We start from the raw sequence: 24,038 nt of genomic DNA on the forward strand, positions 1-24,038 counted from the left end.
TTTCTGTTTTTTTGTCTTATTTGTTTGTTTCACAATAAAAAATACCCCCACAATCCATTTTAATTCCAGGTTGTGAGGCAACAAAATAGGAAAAATGCCAAGGGGGTGAATACTTTTGCAAGCCCCTGTATATTAGCTTCATTTCGAGGTGACAGCTTTATAATGTATTGTAGCCAATCTAAAACGTGTATGCAAAGGTGGATGTAAGAGAACAGGTTGCGCCGGTTTTAAAGTCTGGCCACAATGAGCTACTGGAGACATTTTTCCTGTATGCATGTTGTTCCAGGGACAACAAAATAATGAGGTCCCTGGGTATGATGTCCCAGGCTAGGGGCCTGGAACAACATATATTTAGGATGTTCCTGGGACAATATTTAGGCAAAGAGATTCCATCCTCTCTGATTCAGGTTTGATGTTCTTCAATGAAGTTCCTGGCCTGGGAGCCTCTAGCAGCACTTGTAACACTGGGTTACTTTGTAGCTACATACTGCTACCTAATGGTAGGTAATATTGAGACAGAATCCTCCTCAGACCTTCCAGAGTCCACTATGGAGGACATGTTAGAAAATCTTGTTCAGACAGGGATCTCAATTCAGCAACTTTGGATGAAACCATGTGCTCATACTATTGACATGGGGCCTGTGGCTCATTAAACTTCCCATTGTGGATGAGCAGTGTGAACTTTAGATTTGACTTGTAGGATTGCGCTCTTTTTAGTTTCACAGGTAACAATGACATCACACAAAAGCCATTGGTGACTTTAATATTCACATGGAAACGTCCACAGAACCACTCCAAAAGGCTTTCGGAGCCATCATCGACTCAGTGGGTTTTGTCCAACATGTCTCCGGACCTACTCACTGCCACAGTCATACTCTGAACCTAGTTTTGTCCCGTGGAATAAATGTTGTGGATCCTGGACTATCGGACCACCATTTTTATTATGTTTTCAATCGCAACAAATAATCTGCTCAGACCCCAACCAAGAATCATCAAAAGCCATGCTAAAAATTATCGGACAACCCAAAGATTCCTAGATGCCCTTCCAGACTCCCTCCACCTACCCAAGGACGTCAGTTTGGAAACCCAAATTGGTCTACACGGAAAAGTTCTGGCCTGGTTAGATCTTATCTGTCAGAAAGATATCAGTTTGTCTCTGTAGATGGTTTTGCCTCTGACAAATCAACTGTACATTTTGGTGTTCCTCAAGGCTCCGTTTTAGGACCACTATTGTTTTCACTATATATTTTACCTTTTTTATCATATTACTCCAGTGCTAGCCTCTACACTGACTTCCTGTTAAGGCAAGGGCTGATTTCAAGGTTTTACTGCTAACCTACTAAGCATTACATGGGCTTGCTCCTACCTATCTTTCCGATTTGGTCCTGCCGTACGTACCTACACGTACGCTACAGTCACAAGACGCAGGCTTCCTTTCTGTCCCTAGAATTTCTAAGCAAACAGCTGGAGGCAGGACTTTCTTCTATAGAGCTCCATTTTTACGGAATGGTCTGCCTATCCATGTGAGACACGCAGGCTCAGTCTCTACCTTCAAGTCTTTATTGAAGACTCATCTCTTCAGTAGGTCCTATGATTGAGTGTAGTCTGGGCCAGGAGTGTGAAGGTGAACAAAACGGCATTGGCGCAACGAACCGCCCTTGCTGTCTCTGCCTGGCCGGTTCCCCTCTCTCCACTGGGATTCTCTGCCTCAAACCTTATTACAGGGGCTGAGTCACTGGCTTACTGGTGCTCTTCCATGCCGTCCCTAGGAGGGGTGCGCCACTTGAGTGAGTTGAGTCACTGACGTGATCTTCCTGTCCGGGTTGGCGCACCCCCGTGAGGGAGATCTTCGTGGGCTATAATCGGCATTGTCTCAGGATAGTAAGTTGGTGGTTGAAGATATCCCTCTAGTGGTGTGGGGGCTGTGCTTTGGCAAAGTGGGTGAGGTTATATCCTGCCTGTTTGGCCCTGTTCTGGGATATCGACAGACGGGGCCACAGTGTCTCCTGATACCTCCTGTCTCAACCTCCAGTATTTATGCTGCAACAGTTTATGTGTCGGAGGGCTAGGGTCAGTCTGTTATATCTGGAGTATTTCTACTGTCTTATCCGGTGTCCTGTGTGAATTTAAGTATGCTCTCTCTAATTCTCTCTCTCTCCCATCTCCTCGGAGGACTTGAGCCCTAGGACCACCTGGCCTGATGACTCCTTGCTGTCCCCAGTCCAACCTGGTCGTGCTGCTGCTCCAGTTTCAACTGTTCTGCCTGTGGCTATGGAACTCTGACCTGTTCACCGGACATGCTACCTTGTCCCAGACCTGCTGTTTTCAACTCTCTAGAGACACCAGGAGTGGTAGAGATACTCTGAATGATCGGCTATGAAAAGCCAACTGAAATGTACTCCTGAGGTGCTGACCTGTTGCACCCTCTAGACCACTGTGATTATTATCATTTGACACTGCTGGTCATCTATGAACATTTGAACATCTTGGGCATGTTCTGTTATAATCTCAACCCGGCACAGCCATAAGTGGACTGGCCACCCCTCATATCCTGGTTCCACTCTAGGTTTCTTCCTAGGTTCCGGCCTTTCTAAGGAGTTTTTCCTAGCCACCGTGCTTCTACACCTGCATTGCTTACTGTTTGGGGTTTTAGGCCGGGTTTCTGTACAGACCTTTGTGACATCAGCTGATGTAAGAAGGGCTTTATAAATACATTTCATTGATTGATTGATACAACCCAACCAGGTTAACCTGTCTGCCAGTGTCCATAATATAGGCCTATGTGTGATTGAATAATCCATTTGTGATTTAAGTCAAATGAAAGTTACCACCCTGCTATCATCAATTCAAACATATCAAACCTGACTTATTCCAGGAAAGAAGGGATGAATGCATTTCATTGAAATTTGTGGCATATTGGGAGAATTTATGAAGAGTCCTGTCACATTTGCCCTATGCTAGCACTAATAATTGTAATACATTGGTTTTAAAGCGCCTGTTAAAAATAAAATAACAAGGACACTATAAAACAAAAAATAAGACAATAAATCAAGGATAAAAACAAAATTGTGAGTAGCTTAATGTCTCTTGTGTTTCAGATCTAGCCAAGGCATTGGATCTAATGCTTAGTGTACACAGAAGGTCTGCTCTGTATGTGGCTGCCTCCCAGGAGTACTCTGAGGCCCACAAACACATCCCCATTTTACCATAACAGGTACACTATAGTGTTAAGGTGAGAGGCTAAGGCTCAAAATAGTAAATATGTTTAAAAACAATAACTCTCAGAACTTGTCAAGATGTAACACATAATTGATGGGATTTCAAATGTTTTTTTTCCTCCAAATTGAAAATAAATGTGTTGGTCAAGGTAACTTTGAAAGTAACCAGTTGGTTCATACAATGTTGCATACAAATATACAAAATAATCCAGTCTCATGGTAAAAAGTTAAGTCAAACCTTTACATTCATGCTTTCAGCCCTCAAGGCATTGGTTTTCGAACTCAAGAAAAAATTATTGAATTACATTCTGGTTTAAATGGAGGGGGAATTTCTTTGCAACCATTTCAAAACAATGCACATTTTCTTTTTTATTTTAAAATGTTAGGAGGATGGTCTCCAAATATCTGAATGCACAAATTCGCCTCAAAGCTCTCATTCTCAAAAATTCGAACCATAACATTCTCACACACTGTGTGCTAGAAGTACTGCCAATCAAGGTAGTTGTAAAGTCTGGCTGGTTCATGTCACTTTGTATATGTAGGCGATGATGTCTAGCTGGTACTGTGTATCTTAAATGTTGGCTGTAGCTTGGATGGTAAACTCTTTGGCAGGATTCTGATTTCTCACTTATTCGCTCTCCTTGTTTCCTACAAATAGAAACAGATTACTTCTTTTTTATCCCCTGCTTTTTCCACACGAAAACCACTTGTTAGACTTAGAAACAGTATAAAAGTAAACAGTAATCTTTGATTTCAAATGATGAAACCAGGGAGTGTGAGTGGGTGGTACGTTTAATGTGTCCAGTCTCTAGGGGCTCTGTGCCAGTAATATTAAATATCTTCTGGTTTCAAATGGCCTCTATTCCTTGGTTGGCGTTCATTTTGCTTTGTGAACCAGTTTTCTTCACAACCCCGTACTGGGGGTTGTGTTTAAAACAGACAGGTGCTGTACACGGTGACTTTGTGACTGATCTCCTGCAGCAGCTCTTTGACAGCCTTCTCCAGATCCACCAACTGGTTGGCCTTGTCTTCCAGAGTCTTCTGGTTGTCCTCGTAGGACTTCTCTAAATCTGGATGGGAACCAAAAAGGAGAGATCCTACCGTCAAACTACTTGCTCAAAATCACAGGATGTGTAGTATCCCTCCACACACCGGCTTTATAATCAGAACATGTAGAATGTCATGCAGTGAATACACACACTTGAGGAGAGAAAGTTAAAGGGCCTGCGTAATTTCATGTTCAACTCTTGATTGGAAAAAGTGAATCAACATGAAGATCTCATAGCTATTACAAACAGATCATGTTTATATATCCACTAAGCAGACACCATTGAAAAGTAGGGTCTGTGTAGTGTAATGTTTGTGATAATGCCTGCCTCGATGCGTTGTAAGGACATATCATGGTTGGACCCTAAGGGTGTGTGTTTTAGGTAGTGAGTTGTGATTGTACACTGAACAAAAATATCAACGCAACATGCAACAATTTCAAAGGTTTTACTGAGTTACAGTTCGTATAAGCAAATCAGTCATTTGAAATGAATTCATTATGCCCTAATCTATGGATTTCACATGACTGAGAATACAGATATGCATCTGTTGGTCACAGATACCTTAAAAAAAGGTGGGGGCGTGGATCATAAAACCAGTCAGTATCTGATGTGACCAACATTTGCCTTATGCAGCGTGACACATCTCCTTCACATACAGTTGATCAGTCTGTTGATTGTGGCCTGCGTAATGTTGTCCCACTCCTCTTCGATAGATGTGCGAAGTTGCTGGATATTGGCGGAAACTGGCACATGCTGTCGTATATGTCGATCCAGAGCATCCCAAACGTGCTAAATGGGTGACATGTCTGGTGAGTGTGCAGGCCATGGAAGAACTGAGACATTTTCAGCTTCCAGGAATTGTGTACAGATCCTTGCGACATGGGGCTGTGCATTATCATGCTGAAACATGAGGTGATGGCAGTGGATGAATGGCACAACAACGGGCCTCAGGATCTCGTCACTGTATCTCTGTGCATTCAAATTGTCATCGATAAAATGCAATTGTGTTTGTTGTCTGTAGCTTATGCCTGCCCATACCATAACCCCACCTCCACCATGGGGCACTCTGTTCACAACCTTGACATCAGCAAACCGCTCACCAACACGATGCCATACACTCTGTCTGCCACCTGCCTGGTACAGTTGAAAACAGGATTAATCCATGAAGAGCACACTTCTCCAGCGTGCCAGAGGCCATCGAAGGTGAGTGTTCATCCACTGAAGTCAGTTACGATGCTGAACTGCAGTCAGATCAAGCCCCTGGTGAGGACGACGAACACGCAGAAGAGCTTCCCTGAGACTGTTTCTGACAGTTTGTTCAGAAATTCTTTGGTTGTGCAAACTCACAGTTTTATCAGCTGTCTGGCTGGCTGGTCTCAGACAATCCTGCAGGTGAAAAAGCTGGATGTGGAGGTCCTGGGCTGGCGTGGTTACACGTGGTCTGCGGTTGTGAGGCCGGTTGGACGTACTACTAAATTATCTAAAACGACGTTGGAGGCGGCTAATGGTAGAGAAATCAACATTAAATTCTCTGGCAACAGCTCTGGTGGACATTCCTGCAGTCTGCATGCCAATTGCACAGTCCCTTAACTTGAGACATCTGTAGCATTTTGTTGTGTGACAAAACTGCACATTTTAGAGTGGCCTTTTATTGTCCACAGCACAAGGTGCACCTGTGTAATGATCATGCTGTTTAATCAGCTTCTTGATATGCCACACCTGTCAGGTGGATAGGTTATATTGGCAACGGAGAAATACTCACTAACAGGGATGTAAACACATTTGTGCACAACATTTGAGAGAAATAAGCTTTTTGTGTGTATGGAACATTTCTGGGATCTTTTATTTCAGCTCATGAAACATGGGATCAATACTTTACATGTTGCGTTTATATTTTTGTTCAACGTATTTTCATGCAAGGCGCTCCCCAAGCTGTTGTGTAAGATTTATGTGGTGCATGTCTATGTGTGTGTGTGTGTGTGTGAGAGAGTGTCAGTGTGTGTGGATAGAGACCTGTGTGCATATAGCCAGTGCAGGTATGTGTGTGTGTACTGTACCTTTCAGTAGCTGCAGCTTGTCACTGGCCTGTAGCAGAAGGTCTGTGGCTTCCTGCTGTAGAAGCTCCGCCCTCTTCTTGGCATCGGCCACGCCCCCGGCCTCCTGTTTGATCAGGTCCTGCACGGTGCTGTACTTATCCTTCAGCTCCGAGTCCAGGTCCTGCGCGCACACACACACACAACACACACACAACACAACACACACACAACACACACACAACACGAACACGAACAGTCATAAGCGAGGTCAGCAATTTATTGTGAGAATGACAAGGATGAAAAATAAACCACAAACTCTCACTTCCCAATTTAACACAAAGTAGCTCACAAACCTTTTTGACCTGCTCAGCCACTTTGTTGATGCTCTCTGCATCTCTCTCGGTTTGTTCAGAGCTAAGCGAGGTGTTCAGTGCCTTCTCTCTGAGCAGTGTGATGTCTTTCTCTAACCACAGCAGCCTCTGGGTGGCGTTGTTCAGCTTGAACTCTGAGTCCGCTGTCTCCGACTCCACCTTTTCAGACGTAAAGACAAGCACAGGGTGTCTTTATGGTATACTTGTACATTTTAATGGGTCAAATACTTTAGCTGTGCTTGATTTAGTTTTCCCGGTACATGGAACCAATGGATTAGTCCCAAAAGTTCAAACTTGCTGTGTGTGATAAAATGGAGGATGTTGACTCACTGAGGACAGGAGGTCGTTTGTGCCTTTAATGTCTGTGGTGGCCTGTTTGATGGCCTCGGCTGCTGCTTTCTGGGCACGCTCAGCCTCTTCCAGAGCCTGCTTCACCATCTCTGCTGTTTCCCTCACATCTGTGGCCTCTTTACTGTGGGACACACACAGAGGGAGAAAATAATAAGCCCACCAAGCACCATCAACTGTGCTCCATTCGAGGATAATCTTGACAAGTGTGTGTTAATGTGTGTCACCTGGCTCTGCCTGCCTGCTTCAGTAGGTTCTCGGCTCTCTGCACGTCGTCAGCGCTGTGGTTGAGGATAGTCTCCACTTGGGCCAGGTCTCGCACCCTCTCCCTGATCTCGTCTGTCAGATTCTGGAGCTGGGCTGGCGTGCTGGGCATCTGCATGGCCAGCACCTCGTTGGCCACTGCCTCGATGCTCTCCATGTCTGCTGCATCCTCTAGGGGGTGCCACATGAGAGACAAGGGTTGTACTAAGCTTGTGAAAGGGACAGTTGTACTAAGTTTGAGACATGTATAAGTTACAATCTTCTAGAATCAATGGGTGAAATTATTTGAAACATTTAATTGAAATTACAATTGAACAGCTGGATTGTACCTTTAAATCACAGGTTAATAAACATATGTAGTTGATTGGAGGAGTAGACATACGTGTGAGGAAGTCTCTGATCTGTCGGATGAGGCTGCGCAGCTCCTCATTGCTCTGGTCCACGCGCTGCTTGGTCTCATTTGTCTTCAGCAGCACGTCCTGGGCACTCAGCTTGGCCTCATCTGCCTTCACCTTGGCCTCTGACACCTGATCACAAACAAACAGGTTAGGAACCAAAGTGGGTGTATTTCTTGTCTAAAGAGAGTTGGTTCATTTTAATTCAAAGACAGGATCTCACCATCTTGGAGAGCTTGTCCACCTCCTCCATGGCCGTGAGGATCTCCTGGTCAAAGTGGTTGGCCTTATGCCAGGCATTGTTGGCCAGGGTGACCAGACCGTCACACCCCTCGCCCCCACACCTCCTGTTCCCCTCAGAGTCCACACAACTCAGACCCCCGCACGGAGAGTCTACACACGCCTCACCAGCTGGGCTGCCGCACGTCTGCAGAGAGAGGCGCAGTAGAGTGAAAAGAGTTGACAAGTTCAAATGGGATCTAAGCATATGCTTCTCATTCAATCAAACCTATCATTCTTCCTGACCTACACAGAAGCTTTGATTTAACAGCTCAAGAAAATGTCTTGTTTTCGATGGTTTTATCTTGCAAACTGGAATTTGACTGAGTCTGATCTGTGTCAAACTCAGATCAACATCAGCAAGCCAGTTTCAGGCCACAGTTATGGCCTTGCTTGGCCTTACCTTCTCACTGAGTTCTGATAGGTCCAATGTCTCCAGCTGATCCGCCAGGTCATCCAGTCTCTTGGCGTGTTCTTCCTGCCTCCTGTGGAACTCGTCCCTGGTGTCGTTCATCTTGTCCTCCGTAGCTTGTCTTAGAACAAAAGAGCTCTCTACGGGGTTGCCTGGGTCGGTGGTGGAGGCGTTGGCCTGAGCCCCAGCAGCCAGAGACTGCTGGTAGTACTTTGTGACACTGTCTGTCGCTCCTGTCATTACAAAAACAATGTTCAATTTCACAGAGTTGACAAATGGAAGTATAATGGACATGACATTGTATATCACAATCATCAACAAGTCGAACAGCCTTGTCCCAGTCCCTTACCCCGAACATCAGAGTTCTTGATGAGCTCCACTTGGTCCAGCAGCTCCTTGACGGTGCGATCCAGTTTCTGGGCGTCCTCTTTGAGAGAGTCCAGTTTGGTGTTGGTGCTGTTGTCATCAGATGATACCTGGGCCAACGCCTCCTCAGTGAGGTTCAGCTTGTTGCTCATCTCTTCCATTAGATCTCTAAAGAACAGAAATGGATCATACAGAAATAATTAGTATATTATTGCTTTTGATGTGTCTACTACTGTTTTTGCTATTGATAAATATTGTCAATGACCCATTTTGACCCCACCCTTTGACCCCACTTACGTGGCCTGCTCCAGTAGCTGCTGTATCTCTGACAGTGGCTGTGTAGCCGGGTTCTGGGCCAGGATAGTTCTTATGGACCCGGCGCTCTGCTCCATGTTATCTATGGCATGTTTGTATGGTCCGGTGATGCCGCTGGCCTTGATGGTGTTCACCTTGTTGACCAGCCTGTGGGTCTGATTGGTCAGCTGACCTACGATCACGTCCCAGTCGGCGAAGCACTGGTGGCAGCGTTCGCAGTAGGGGAAGGTGCCAGAGTAGCCCCGGGCGCAGAGGTTACAGCGGGGACCAGACACGCCCTCCAAGCACACACAGTTACCGTTGGCCTTGTTGCACTGCTGCTCGGCAATGCCTTGTGGGTCACAGTCGCACGCTGCAAGGCAATAGGAAACATAGGTTTTACTACTAGTCTAGCCTTTTTTTCATTCAACTCTGAAACTGTTTGAGCATGACTCAAAAAACAACACTTTTTCTACAACTAATTTTGTTCCATCCTGATCCTGACTAGTCAGTCACCTTCCAGAGATCCTGAATGGGAGGGAGACATTTCAAACAGGTTGATGATGTTCCATAACAATGGACAAGAGCCTATAAAGCGGTCTTACAAAGCCAGGGAAGTGCTTTTAAGCAGCCAGCCTCTCTCTCGCTAGACATCTTGACCTCAAAGGACACGTCTGTCTCGTCAGGTCAACTTACAAACTCATTCAGTTTATTGGGATCCTCCTAAAGTCATTTCAAAGTGCTCCACTGTGGAGAGGGGAAAGGATGGGAGCTCCTGTTGCTTTATGGGTCGTAACCTTTATAGGTTTGTAATCACGCGTTAACGTGTCAAGCACAGTTAGCACCCTGTTGTAAGCACCTCTGAAATGTGGACTAGCAAGCCTAACCTTTGGTTCTAATAATACTTTTGACTTAATTTTCATTATAATTCAAGTTCTTTAATGCTAGCCATATTGCATTTTAAATATACTGGTAAGCCTACATGTATTTCTGGGTGAGTGTCCATTGGGAGTATTAAGAGTGGCCAGCTGATGTATTGACTGGTGGATAAAATGTTTTCGGTGGAGTTTCAACTCGTAAAGATGATGTCAGTTGAAATTCTGGTGAGCCAAAGATCAATGAACCGCAGCCATCCACATTAACCCAGTGACTTAAGGGGGGCTGGTTGAGTGAGATGGGATGGAGAGAAGGGGGGCGGAGGAGGAGGAATGGAGAAAGAGGAGGATGTTTGCCCACTTCAAAGCCTTGTTAAGGGAAGTGTGTAGAGTGTGTGGAGAACAAAGGGGCCACCATGGGGCCCCTAAAGACTCTGCAAACAACCCCCCAGGAACCACTGATGACAACCATATACCTAACTGTGGTACCTCCTGTGGTACCACTCTTACACACAAACTTGAAGAATGTATGGTGAAGTGTACATACTTTCTTGCACAAACCACACATTTGTACAACCACAAACCTTTACAAATGTGTAGATGTACACACATCCTGAAAAATTACTTTTTGTCACCTCAGGGTGCTAAAGCAACAAAAGAGGATGGGAAATGGGGGCTTAGATGTGTGGCGTAATCCTCCTATAGTTTTGTAAGGCAGGAGGATGAGGGGCCTGGGCTCAGTGGAAATATGTAATGAATGTGACCTGTCCTTTTGTCTCCCCTGTCTCTCTTCCTCTGTGCGTTAACTGGCTGTGTGGGGAGTCACTCACCAGTCTCCATTATCAGCAGACAGCCCCAAACTAGGGCCCCACACACCACACTACAGCACCACCTCTGAAGGTCCCCATTCACACAGCCCCCTCCCCCACTGCAGATTAAAGCACAGCCTCTGTTTACACTGGGTGATGGCTTTGACACACAAAATGGCCACATAGGCCAGGTACGGAAGAGAGGTAAATATTGACCCTCACCCCCTACCCGTCAAAATTAACAATGGCCCTCAGAGCAGATTAAACACACTACAAGCAATATGTAGAGGGAACTGGAATCCATGGCGCAGTAAGACATGGCTGATTAACGCAGGCTTTCGGCTGTTTCTAACAAAATCGCACAAATTTTTAATAAAGGCCTTTTATAGAAGGTAGCTGGACCTCTTTTCTTTCTTTTCTACACAGAATCTGTTGTATGTTACAGGTCAGATAAGATGATTGCGAGCAGGCAGGGTAGGGAAATTCCAGCTGTTTTAGTGACATGGATCCCACCATGGCTTCTATTCCTCTGTGTGGGGGGATGATGGGGGCACATCAGTAAACGACATCTTTAATGGTCTACAGCTGGAGCAGTCTTTCACCATGGGCCAACACAGACGCACGCACGCACGCACGCACGCACACACGCACACACGCACACACACACACACACACACACACACACACAGCCACAAAGGCTTTGATGAACCAGAAACAGTAGACATGGCTCCCACAGACAGACAGTCTTCAAATGGTAAACTGATGTGATTAAAAGGGTCAAATCATTGCAAAAGCCACAAAAATGGCTGGAGGTGCACAAGAAAGTAACTGTGATATCAATTAATGTGACCACAAATTGAGCAGTTGACCGTTCCCTCCCTTCATTGAATTGTTCAAAGTGTACAACGTTACTATGTTTCCAGAGAAACCAACATACCACAAACTAACAGGGATCTGCACCATTTGAAGCTAGTTTTAGTGAAATGTTTGGCTGTTAGACTGATCCAGATTAGGGGTATGTCAACATTAGTTGCGGTAAATGAGGTAATCCGATATCAGGGAACCAGAGCAGACTTCCTTCTCCAAACAAACAGTCAGGACTGTCAACACAGATCCTTCTCCGCAGAGCGAAGAAACACAAACCTTTCCGGAATGCAACACTCCCTGCTAGTAGCAGCAAGCCACAAGCCTGAGAAAACTGCACTGTGACGGGACAGCAAGGACTTTTATGACGCAATTGACATGGTGCATCCTGCCTGGAAGGAGTTCGATGTTTAAACAGCCGTCAAAGTGACCTCTGCAATTTTAGTTTGATCACAATAATTTTCTAATTTCATTGGTAACAATGCATACAGAAGTTTAAAGTAGATTCAACTACCACAGTGAGCCATTTATACATTCACTGCACGTTTCCACTCAAGGGACTAGCCTACATCAGAAGCCAATTCATGTGTCCTTCAGTAGATAATTAAGCAGGCTGCTCTGCTCCAGTGACGTTACCCTGGGACAAAGGCTCCTTTCTGTCAGCAGCAAGCACTGTGTTGGACAGCTGTCCCTCCAACAGGACACCCCATCAGAACAAAGGTGCATTGTGGGGACGGCGGGATATTGGGAGGCTCGGACAGATCCCCCGCCTGTTCGTCATAGAAACACAGACGTCGGGTGAGAGAGCACATCTGGCCTTAATTTTGGCTCCCACAGTAAGGAGAGGATGCTGTGAATTTCTCCACCACAGCTGAAACTCCTACACATTCCCATGATAAGAGGCTAGGGGAATGGGGCTGCTTGTTATATCTCAATGATTAACACTAAAGGCCTGCTTTGTGTGTGTTGCAATTTAAAATAGTTGGGTTGGAGCTTTCTCACACACACACATGCGCACACACACACTCCTTAATGTGTGTCAAGATGGGGATTTAGGCAGTGTAATGCCAGCACCGATAACTAATATGCTTCTGATTGAGATGTGGCAACTCACCATTGCATTTGACTTCAGGGTCTCCCCAGAACAACTCTCTGCACTCCTGACACATTTTACCCCCAAAGCCAGGTTTACAGGAGCACTGGCCACTCAGCTGTGGACAAAACACATAAATATTAGTAATGTGACATTAGGATAGGATTAAAGAGACAGGAGTATTAAGACCCAACAGAAGAAGGGTGTGGCCTTGTGAGAACCCACCTCGTTGCAGGACGTTCCAAATGAGTGGTTGGGGTCACAGTCGCAAGATTCGCAGCCCTTCTTGCTGGCCATGTTCCAGGTGTCGGGGGCACACTGGTCACAGTGCTGACCCACCACATTTGGTAGACACTGGCACTGCCCACTGCCCAGATCACAGTGGCAGTTGCTCACCGCCGGGCACGTGGCTGGGTTGGTACCCAGGTGGTTACACACACACTCTGAGGGAGAGAAGAGACGTCGTTAGCAGGTTAGCAATTGGACAATGACAACCACTCACATTGATATGACAAACACATAAAGAGTTGCAAGTAAAAAAAATTTACTCACTTCTGCAATTTTGTGTGAGGGCATCTCCATAGTAACCCAGCTTGCAGCTGTGGCAGCCTCGACCCTCGGTGTGGTAGAGACATTTGAGACATTCACCTGTCCTGGCATCACAGGACTCCTGGTCCAGCATGTCAATGTTGTTGTTGCACTGGCATGGTTGGCACTGCCCGCCGTTCTCATGGGGATTTCCATAGTAACCTGGGGCACATTCCTCACATCTGGCACCTGTAGGGGAGAGGAAAACATAGAGGAAGAGAGAAGAAACGAGAGGTAAAAGGGGGAGGAGAGAGAGCAACGTGCTTAATTAACCCTTCACCAAAAACAGTGTCATCACTTACCTCTACAACAACACATCTTTTCACCTATCCTCACAATCAGAAATAATAACTGCCTATACATTTACTGCCACAATAACATATGTCCTCCTGTCAAATCAAGCCATATATCAAACTGTAAATGTACACGGCCGGCAGCTATACATCGTGGACAGTCACCAAGCTTCCACAATGTAACAAGAATGCATACAAATCTACTGCTTCCTAGGAAACAGGTCTGAACAGAAGCACTTTGACATGAGTAATCCTGCCATGCGCTGCTAGTTTACAGGGTGCTCTATACAACTTGGCAAGTGGTTGTTATTGGCTGCCTACCTCTGTATCCAGGGCTGCAGATACAAAACACCTGGTAGTGAGAGTCCAGACCGTGATAACATCCACCGGCAAACTGCCGCCCGCTACCTGGCCCGTCCGGACACATACAGGGACGACAGTGATCCCCTGAACCCAGGACAGGGTCGCCATAGTAACCTTCCAGACACCTGTAGGGAAAAGGCATAAGGTGGTTGGTCATAATCACTCTATCATTCACATGCATGTCTATAATATCTAAGTTATCTATATTTTAGGAGACTGATTGACTACCTATTCTAATGCCGACCCATCCAGCACATACACCAATGAGCCTCCTTAACCCTTGACCCCTGACTCCTCAACCAAGACTAACACTTGTCTGACCTCTCACAGTTGTGCCCGGTGGTCTGTTCTCGGCAGTTCAGGCATTCTCCAGAGTAGGGGTCACACTGCTCAGTGTGGCCATTGCAGGTGCAGGGGCGACAGTTGGGGAAGCCCCAGTGTCCCGGCAAACAGTGGTCACACTGACGGCCGTACGCCCCGGGGATACAAGCACACTGGCCAGTAGCCTCATGGCAGAACGCATGCTCCGATCCCTGGGGATTGCAATCACAGGCTGGGGGGGAGAGAGCGGGCACAGAAAGTGATGAGTGTCCGATTCAGTGCCTTTTTTTTGCAATACAAAACACATACACTCAGTCACTTTTCATTCAGTCAAACTCACATCTACAGCCACTGGGTCCAAAGAGGTAGGTGGCAGGGGAACATTTGTCACAGTTCCTGCCTACTACATTGGGGCGACACTGGCATTGCCCGCCGCTGGCATCACACACCGTGCTGAGAGAGCCCTGCGGATCACACTGGCATGCTGGGAAAACAAATACAGGAGGAAATATTAAAGAGAGAGTGAGAGAGGGAGGGAATGGGCTTAAAATTGAGTTGAACACATAATCTGGAATGATCAGTTCAAATGGGGGCAATAGTTGCTGCTGGATACCCAAGCTGTTTTGAATATGGTATAAGTACTAACTGTACATAAAACTCTGGTTAACCCTTTATCTCAATACATCTTGCTTCTGACATACTAACAAAGGTTTGTTTTATTAATTAAGGCGACTGAGATATTTAATCAACAACACTTTTTATATATATTACCCTTACAGGCTGACAGGGCCTGTAACCTTCTCAATAGATGAGTGGAAATAAAGAGAAAGCCAGGGACCAGACTTTCCATAGAAGACATTGAGTCCATGTGGAGGAGAGAGACAAGTGAACTGGTATTCACTGGGTCACATCATGGGAGGGGGATTTTAAGCAAGCATGGGCGTGTGTGTGGTGTGTGTGTGTTCAAGCTTACGTACATGCAACCTTACAGAGTGTAAGTGTTGTGTCCCTATATCCACTAAACATCCCCCGAGCGGGTACTGACATGCTCTAAGCCAGACTCTGCCCAAGCCTAGACTCCTTCAACACTATCCTCTGAAGTCTCTGCTGTCCTCATAAATCTGAAACTTCTCCAAACCACTATTGTGTAAGTGGACACCACAGCAAGGTGGGAACCTTCAGATCTAGGATAGGCTAATTATTTATGGGACTAGATTATTAAACGCAGAACTTGAAGACTGTGGTTTAGACGCTCTGATCTTTACCAACTGCTAAGAATGGGGTAAGACTTAAAAGGGAAAGGCGAAACCACAGGATTTTTAAAGACCTGCAGCAATGTGTAGATGAGGGACCTACATCTGTGCAGGAGACCTCAAAAAACCTGCTAAGTGAGACAGGATTATGTGACTTTCACAGCTGGGAGGATTTGAACTCATACTGACTGCATTCCCAAGAAAAAATGTATACAATAAAATCATATCACACTTAGGTCATATTTCAATAACAATTCATTCTCATTTAACTACATGTTGCAATTTAAGTGCTGTGATATAGACGCTATGTTTAATTTTCCTTGATGCTTACATGTGTTCAGAAAAGTTTTTCTCAAGATAATAGAGTATTATATTTGACTTCATCTTTTATATTATGTTATACTCTTGTAATCTAATCAGACCACCTACATGAATAAATCCATGAAATCTGTCCTACGATAGCATGGACCCGGTATATACTACTAGACTGGCAACAGAGACAAGTTCTCACTGTCTGGCAGGGTAGGAGATTTACTGCTGCGGCGGGCTGAGAAATTTCCTCTGTGGTCTTTTCAGTGTGTCAAGATCCGAGAGGGCTTATAAATCAAGCTTAGGGCCCCAGGGTCCAATACAAGTCCACACATGAGGAGAGTAGACAGACATAGCGTAACTGTTGATGGGGGACATGGGTTGGAAACTGAAGACAACGGCAATATGCCAGAGGCACAGGAAGGGATAAGATACGGAATGAAAGGAAAGGAAATAAACAGATAAGAAAAGAAAGGGATTGAAACAGCTGATGTATAGAGGAGAGAAAAATATACTTTTAGTGTAGGGAGTGTACGAGGAGATGGACTGAGGATGATTGTCAGACGGAGGACAACATTGGAATGAAATCCTGTCATTTACAAACAATGCCGACCAGGGTCAATTGTATGTGATTGACACACAAACTTTATGATAATGACCTTTAGTTAAGAAACCATCTTTAGTTAAAGTGGAACTGACAGCGTTTGAACTACTTTGCAGATATGAAACAAATAGGCAATCATAATATCAGTAAAAAATATAAAATTCCCAGTTTATGCTACAAAACCAACTGCATAAAAATAGGTTCTATTTGAGTCTAAATTCCATGACGTAGAGTAAGGTATTGTTGTCAGAATAGATGGATGCAGTTCACTGCATAATTAATATAGCTTATTCACCAATACATTTCTTGGTCGTCCAGCAAATATTGCTATCAGGTTGTAAATCACAGCTGGCCTGGTACATTGTTTGCTGCCTCCAGCAATTCAGGTTCACTGTTTCAGTTTCATTGACTGAATATTTTGGACAAAAACAGACAACTGTAAAGAAGGCTGGGAATGTCAATACAATCAAACTAGCAAGGGCAATGACCAGATAACATGGCTAATAGGCTAGCTTATCCATTTATGTAGCAAGCTAAAAACCCAGAGCCACCGAAAAACTAATCCAATCGTCAAATGAAATGACATCCTCCCAGCAGCTAACTAGCTAGCTGCTGGGAGGATGTCATTTCATGTGACGATTGGAAGAGTTTTTCGGTGGCTACAGCTAGAGATATTTGGTTAGCTAGCAAGAAATGTGAAATTACTAGCCATGCTGAACTTGAACGACTATCCACAGTTAGCATATCTCTTAGTTGCCAATCAAATGCAGTTAGCATCAATCAAATGGGCGGACGGGCAGGCAGGCAAGTTCCCATTCAGTTGTCAAAACGTGGGTTGAGACAAACATGCATTGGCAGGCAAGCCACAGAAGGGTAAGCTGGCTACTATTCCCCATAATTTATCAGTGCAATTTTTACAGCCAACTACAACTTGAAAACATTTGAGAAGGGTTTATCTACTGTGCCCTCATTAGATTTGAGGTCATCTCATGCTGGCTAACATTAGTAGCAGGAGTGTGTGGAAAATGGCTTATTTGCATATACAGAGCCTTCGGAAAGTTTTCAGACCCCTTAACTTTTTCCACATTTTGTTATGTTACAGCCTTATTCAGCCTTAGCAATCTACACACAATACCCCACAATGACAAAGCGAAAACAGGTTTTTAGAAATTTTAGCAAAATGTATTAAAAATAATAAACAGAAATACCTTATTTACATAAGAATTCAGACTCTTCGCTATGAGACTTGAAATTGAGTTCAGGTGCATCCGGTTTCCATTGATCATCCTTGAGATGTTTCCACAACTTGACTGGAGTACACCTGTGGTAAATTCAATTGATTGGACATGATTTGGAAAGGCACACACCTGTCTATATAAATCAAATAACATTTTGATTTATATAAGGTCCCACAGTTAACAGTGCATGTCAGAGGAAAAAGCAAGCCATGAGGTCGAAGGAACTGTCCGTAGAGCTCCGAGACAGGATTGTGTCGAGGCACAGATCTGGGGAAGGGTACCAAAACATGTCTGCAGCATTGAAGGTCCCCAAGAACAAAGTGGCCTCCATCATTCTTAAATGGAAGAAGATTGGAACCACCAAGACTATTCCTAGAGCTGGCCTCACGGCCAAATTGAGCCCTTGAAAAGGGCTTTGGTCAGGAAAGTGACCAAGAACCCGATGGTCACTCTGACAGAGCTATGGAGTTCCTCTGTGGAGATGGAAGAAACTTCCAAGGACAACCATCTCTGCAGCACTCCACCAATCAGGCCTTTATGGTAGAGTGGCCAGATGGAAGCCACTCCTCAGTAATAGGTACATGGCAGCCCGCTTGGTGTTTGCCAAAAGGCACCTAAAGACTCTCAGACCATGTGAAACAATATTCTCTGGTCTGATGAAACCAAGATTGAACACTTTGGCCTGAATGTCAAGCGCCACATCTGGAGAAACCTGGCAACATCCCTGGCATGGTGGTGGCAGCATCATGCTATCAGAATGTCTTTCAGCAGCAGGGACTGTGAGACTAGTCAGGATTGAGTCAAAGTTGAATGGACAAAGCACAGAGAGATCCTTGATGAAAACATGCTCCAGAGTGTTCAGGGCCTCAGACTGGGGTGAAGGTTCACCTTCCAACAGGACAATGACCCTAAGCACACAGCCAAGACAACACAGGAGTGGCTTTGGGACAAGTCTCCGAAAGTCCTTGAGTGGCCCAGCCAGAGCCTGGACTTGAACCCGATCTAACATCTCTGGAGAGACCTGAAAATAGCTGTGCAGCGATGCTTCCCATCCAACCTGACAGAGCTTGAGGATCTGCAGAGAAGAATGGGAGAACCTCCCCAAATACAGGTGTACCAAGCTTGTAGAGTCATACACAACAAGACTCAATACTGTAATCGCTGCCAAAGGAGCTTCAACATAGTACTGAGTAAAGGTTCTGAATACTTATGTAAATGTGATATTTCATATATATATATATAAATTAGCAAACATTTCTAAAAACCTGTTTTTGCTTTGTCAATATGGGGTATTGTATGTAGATTAATGAGTGATAAAAACAATTTAATTAATTTTAGAATAAGGCTGTAATGTAACAACATGTGAAAAAAGTCAAGGGGTCTGAACACTGTAGGCTTACTGCAGCTCTGATTGGCTATGGCGCACCGGTCTGTGTAGAGTCAGGTCCTGAACGAGACTGATATGTTTTTATTAGGTTTTATTTACTGCAGTGTCTATTAATTGTCCAAATGCACAGCCGCTTTCCCACTCCATATTGCTATAGAATTTTCACAAATCTCTTACGTCATTACCAAACCTTCTATCAAAGTATGAAAATGTGAAAATGACCTTATATAAGTGATCGCTTCCCATAAAATGTTTTTTTTTAAAGGCATTATATTCTTCCTAGGGGTGTATATGAACAGATTTTAATACGATTTTATGTTTCTAAAACGCTGTCAGTTCCACTTTTAGTTAAAAAACCTACTTAGACCTTTAGTTAAGAAACCCTTTTAAACCCTTAGTTGAAAAACCCATACATGAGCAAACAAGTATGTTCAAGCACACATGACTGGAGTGTGGTGCCATACCTTTAGCTCCCTGGTGCAGCAGAGCGGATATGCTGAAGATAAAGTTGTGGCAGATGTCTGTGGACGGGGTCTTCACTACGCTCTGACTGTTCTCCAGACAGCGGTAGCGTTGGAAGGTGTCCCAGGCACTGCTGGTGGCCAAGTCACCGCCCTCAGAGCCAGTGAAGATCTCCAGGTTCTTACAGTGGGGCATCAGCACAATCTACAGATGGGGAAGAAAGTTACAGGAGATGGAATGAGATTTAGTATGGAGTCAGCAAGGGCCCAAAACTAATATGAAATCCTAGTAGCTGAAATTTCTGCCTAACTCTCGAATAGACATCGATGGATATTTCAAGCAAAAGTCAGAGTTGTGTCTACGTGTTTGACAGTGTGTGTGAACTAACCGAGTCGATGAGTGTATATGGGGACTGGACGTCACTGAGTGCGGAGTAGAGGGGCAGACTCAGACGAACAGTGTAGTTCATCCCTGCCTCGAAACACACTGGTCTGGGGAGCACTGCATATCTGAAGAGACAAGAGAGAGAGAGATGGATGTCAGAAAACACATGTTTAAAAAATACTCCTATGACACACACTAAATCAGTGTTTTCAAAGGGGAACCCTCAGGGCGTATACATGGTGCATACACAGACTCAGAGAATACCTAATACACAGACAAGAATCTACCACCTAATATACAAATTCAGAGGATACCTAATATACAGACTCAAAGTATACCTAATATACAGACAAGAATCTACCACCTAATATACAAATTCAAAGGATACCTAATATACAGACTCAAAGTATACCTAATATACAGCTTTGGAGTTTACCTAATATAAATACTCAGAGGATACTTAATATACAGACTCAGTGGATACCTACTATACAGACTCAGAGTTCATCTCTCACACCCACCCACCAGTTACCCAACAGTCCTCCTTCCTCAACATTGACAGAGGAGGCGGTGTGTGTTTACCGTGATCCGGGGTGGAGGGATATCATCTGGTTGTCGTCGTCAGGCATGGTGTTGGCACAGCGACTGTCAGCTGAAATCACACTGGGCCGCATCACCGTCATCAACACCTCCTCCCACTGGTCTGGTAACTACGGCAACGTAACAGGTACATAGACATTGGTAAACAGGTAAACAAAAGGGTAATGACAGGACCTTGACAAGCAGTGACGTTACCTAACATAATCAATTAAGTAAAGGAAGAAATTAAAACCCTCTGACACTCATGTGCCCCGGAGTTTACGTCCATTGGGAAGGCAGTATGTGCTGGGACTGACCTGAGGCTCGTAGCGGATGAGGATGTCATATTCCATGGAGTGGGGGATGTTGTCAATGGAGAACTCCAGGTAGGCCCCCTCGGGAACATTGACGAAACCTATCCCTGTCCAGGTGGGGCCACGGTCCTGAGGGTGGGGTCTCTGCACTACTGTCACACCCTGGAGATAGAGAGGGAGAAAAGAGTCACAAGGATTAGTAGGGAACACCCATGATCCCAGAAGAACTTAGAAGAAGAAAGACACATCAGGGTCATTGGCCAAAGGTCAAAGGTAGAAAGGTAACTCACAGGTCCAAATTTGGCATCCTCTGCCTCGTAGGTGTAGTGGTCCAGGGCGATGAAGTAGAAGCCTGACTCCACCTGGTCACAGCGCCGGCCAAACATGTGTTCTCGACACACACACTGACCAGTCTCTTGGGAACAACTGGAGTGAGAGAGAGAGAGAGGACAGGGAGGGAATGTCAGGGAGTTTAATCAGAGTTTAAAAAGTGTTCATCTTAGTGTTGCATTCAAGGTAACAGTTCCTTTTAAGACTTCTGTGGCTGTATGAAAAGAGGCAACTATGAAGAATCGTTTAGAAATTATACATTTTTTAAGTGAGGCATTTAGATTAATGAATTAGCCAGGTGAACTTTGAGCTCACTCGTTATTGATGGCTCCACCCAGGTCACAGTCACATGGTCTGCAGCCATCCATGTCATTGCTTAGCCCCCAGTGCTGAGGCTGTAGGACACATAAACACACACACGCACATTGTTAAAAACAACCCTTTAATGACACCCATCTATGCACAATACCCCACAATGACAAAGTGACAACATGTTTTAAGACATTTTTGCATATCTTTAGAAAAGTTTATGCATAAATATCTCATTTACATAAGTATTCACACCCCTGAGTCAATACTTGGTAGAAGCTCCATTGGCAGTGATTACAATCTTTCTGGGTAAGTCTTTAAGAGCTTTCCACACATGGATTGTGCAACATTTGGCCATTATTCTTTTTTAAATTCTTCAAGTAGACAGAACCAGGTTTTACTCTACAGTAGGTTTAGCTCCATTTTGTTTCTTTTTTTATCCTGAAAAAAATCCCCAGTCCTTAACGATTACAAGCATACCCATAACATGATGCAACCACCATTATGCTTGAAACTATGGAGTAATGTGTTGTTTTAGATTTGCCCCAAACATAACACTTTGTACTCAGGACAAAAAGTGAATTGCTTTGCAACATGTTATGCAGTATAACTTTAGTGCCTTCTTGCAAACAGGATGTGTAACGGCTGTCACTGTCGTTCTCCTCCTCAGACGAGGAGGAGCATGGATCGGACCAAGATGCGGAGTAGGAGGTATTCATGATTTTAATGGCAAACCAACAAACACTACAAATTAACAAAACAACAAACGTGACTAACCTGCAACAGTCCTGTGTGGCCCAAACGCTAACACAGGAAACAAACACCCACAAAACACCAGTGAAACCCTGGCTGCCTCAGTATGACTCTCAATCAGAGACAAACGATACACACCTGTCTCTAATTGAGAATCATACCAGGCCGAACACAAAACCCCACATAGAAATAGAAAACATAGACTGCCCACCCAACACTCACGCCCTGACCAATAAAGACATATAAAACAAGAGAAAACAGGTCAGGAACGTGACAGGATGCATATTTTGGAATATTTTTATTCTGTAAAGGCTTCCTTCATTTGAGTCTGTCAATTAAGTTAGTATTGTGGAGTAACTACAATGTTGTTTATCCATTCTCAGTTTTCTCCTAGCACAGCCATTCAACTCTGTAACTGTTTAAAGTCACCATTGGCCTGATCTCTGAGGGGTTTCCTTCCTCTCCGGCAACTGAGTTAGGAAGGACGACTGTATCTTTGTAGTGACTGTATTGATACACCATCCAAAGTGTTTTAATAACTTCACCATGCTCAAAGTGATATTCAATGTCTGCTTAAAAAAAATCAAACTACCAATAAGTACCCTTCTTTGCCAGGCATTAAAAAACCTCCCTGGTATTTGTGGTGCAATCAGTGTTTGAAATTCACTCCTCGACTGATGGACCTTACAGATAATTGTATGTGTGGGGTACAGAGATGAGGTAGTCATTCAAAAATCATGTAAACACTATTATTACACACATGCAAATTATTGTGACTTGTTATACTCCTGAAATATTTAGGTTTCCCTTAACAAAGGGGTTGAATACTTATTGACTCAAGACATTTCAATTTCTAATTTTAATTTATTTGTAAAAAAAAAAGAACATTAAAAAAATATTATAATATTAATAACGTTGAAAAACATAACTTCACTATGACATTATGGGGTATTGTGTGTAGGCCAGTGACCCCCAAAAATATTACATTCAGGCTGTAACACAACAAAATGTGTAAACAATCAAGGGGTGTGAAAACTTTCTGAAGCAGTGTATGTAGTAGATGTGTGTAGCAGATGTGTAACTAGTGGCCATTGGTGACGTCAAATGCCATGAGATCATAAGTCAACTATCTCTTACAGAGTGAAAGCGTTAACCTTTTGGTACATCAGACAGCAATGTGGACTTTGATTAGCGACTCTTGTGTACAAGTATGTAAATCAGAAAAATAATGTTCCTTACCATACATTGGTCACAGTCCCTCCCGGTGACCAGGCGTTTGCAGTAACAGCCTCCCGAGTCTGTATCACATGGGCTCCCTCCAGGAACTGTCCCCAGGGCATTACAGGTGCAGGCTGGGAAAAACAACAATTTATAGGTATTCAAATAAAATGTAGACATCTTACTGCCTGAAAAAGCTACAGACTCCAATAACACATGAGTAAATGTGTGTGTGTGTGTCTTTACCCATGCAGCCCAGAAGGTGGTCTCCCAAGCCGTAGTGGGCCTGTTTGCACTGGTCACATTGCTCTCCCTCCACATTGGGCTTGCAGCGACACTGGCCAGCGATCAGTCCAGACGACACATCAGTCATCCTGTCACAGATCCCACCATTCAGAGAGCCCACCGGATCACAGTTACACGCTACAGAGATGGAGAAACATCAGGAACATTGAGTTAGGCATTATGATGTAAAATTGAGTATTGCGAGTGGAACTGGGGGAGTAGAAAGCTGTAATGGTGACTAGCTAACAGGACGAAGAAAAAATTGTGAAATCCACATTCATGGAATGGAAGTCAGACTTAACAAGCAAAAGGAAATGGTCAAGCTCAGTATCAATGGGAGGTATTTGATCTTTCATAAGGGAAGTACATCCTCTT

At 44.4% G+C, this 24,038-nt stretch overlaps 1 protein-coding gene across 1 annotated transcript in view; it reads right to left on the reverse strand.

Annotated features, from left to right (window-relative positions):
* Positions 1-737: 737 nt before the first annotated feature.
* Positions 738-24,038, reverse strand: part of LOC129862139 (laminin subunit beta-1-like) — a 36,772-nt gene continuing 13,471 nt past the window's right edge. The window contains exons 10-33 of the mRNA XM_055933513.1: positions 23,625-23,801; positions 23,400-23,512; positions 21,414-21,493; positions 21,059-21,194; positions 20,772-20,930; positions 20,458-20,585; positions 19,880-20,000; positions 19,494-19,695; positions 14,579-14,722; positions 14,239-14,470; positions 13,876-14,042; positions 13,226-13,450; positions 12,899-13,116; positions 12,695-12,791; positions 9,036-9,405; positions 8,722-8,906; positions 8,364-8,605; positions 7,905-8,108; positions 7,669-7,813; positions 7,250-7,457; positions 7,005-7,146; positions 6,657-6,833; positions 6,325-6,484; positions 738-4,288 (exon numbers count right to left, since the gene is read on the reverse strand). Coding sequence (XP_055789488.1) covers positions 4,149-4,288; positions 6,325-6,484; positions 6,657-6,833; positions 7,005-7,146; positions 7,250-7,457; positions 7,669-7,813; positions 7,905-8,108; positions 8,364-8,605; positions 8,722-8,906; positions 9,036-9,405; positions 12,695-12,791; positions 12,899-13,116; positions 13,226-13,450; positions 13,876-14,042; positions 14,239-14,470; positions 14,579-14,722; positions 19,494-19,695; positions 19,880-20,000; positions 20,458-20,585; positions 20,772-20,930; positions 21,059-21,194; positions 21,414-21,493; positions 23,400-23,512; positions 23,625-23,801 — 4,172 coding nt within the window. The 3' untranslated portion in view covers positions 738-4,148. The remainder of the gene's footprint in view (positions 4,289-6,324; positions 6,485-6,656; positions 6,834-7,004; positions 7,147-7,249; positions 7,458-7,668; positions 7,814-7,904; positions 8,109-8,363; positions 8,606-8,721; positions 8,907-9,035; positions 9,406-12,694; positions 12,792-12,898; positions 13,117-13,225; positions 13,451-13,875; positions 14,043-14,238; positions 14,471-14,578; positions 14,723-19,493; positions 19,696-19,879; positions 20,001-20,457; positions 20,586-20,771; positions 20,931-21,058; positions 21,195-21,413; positions 21,494-23,399; positions 23,513-23,624; positions 23,802-24,038) is intronic.

Source organism: Salvelinus fontinalis, chromosome 9 (assembly GCF_029448725.1).
Source record: "Salvelinus fontinalis isolate EN_2023a chromosome 9, ASM2944872v1, whole genome shotgun sequence".
Classification (NCBI taxonomy): domain Eukaryota; kingdom Metazoa; phylum Chordata; class Actinopteri; order Salmoniformes; family Salmonidae; genus Salvelinus; species Salvelinus fontinalis.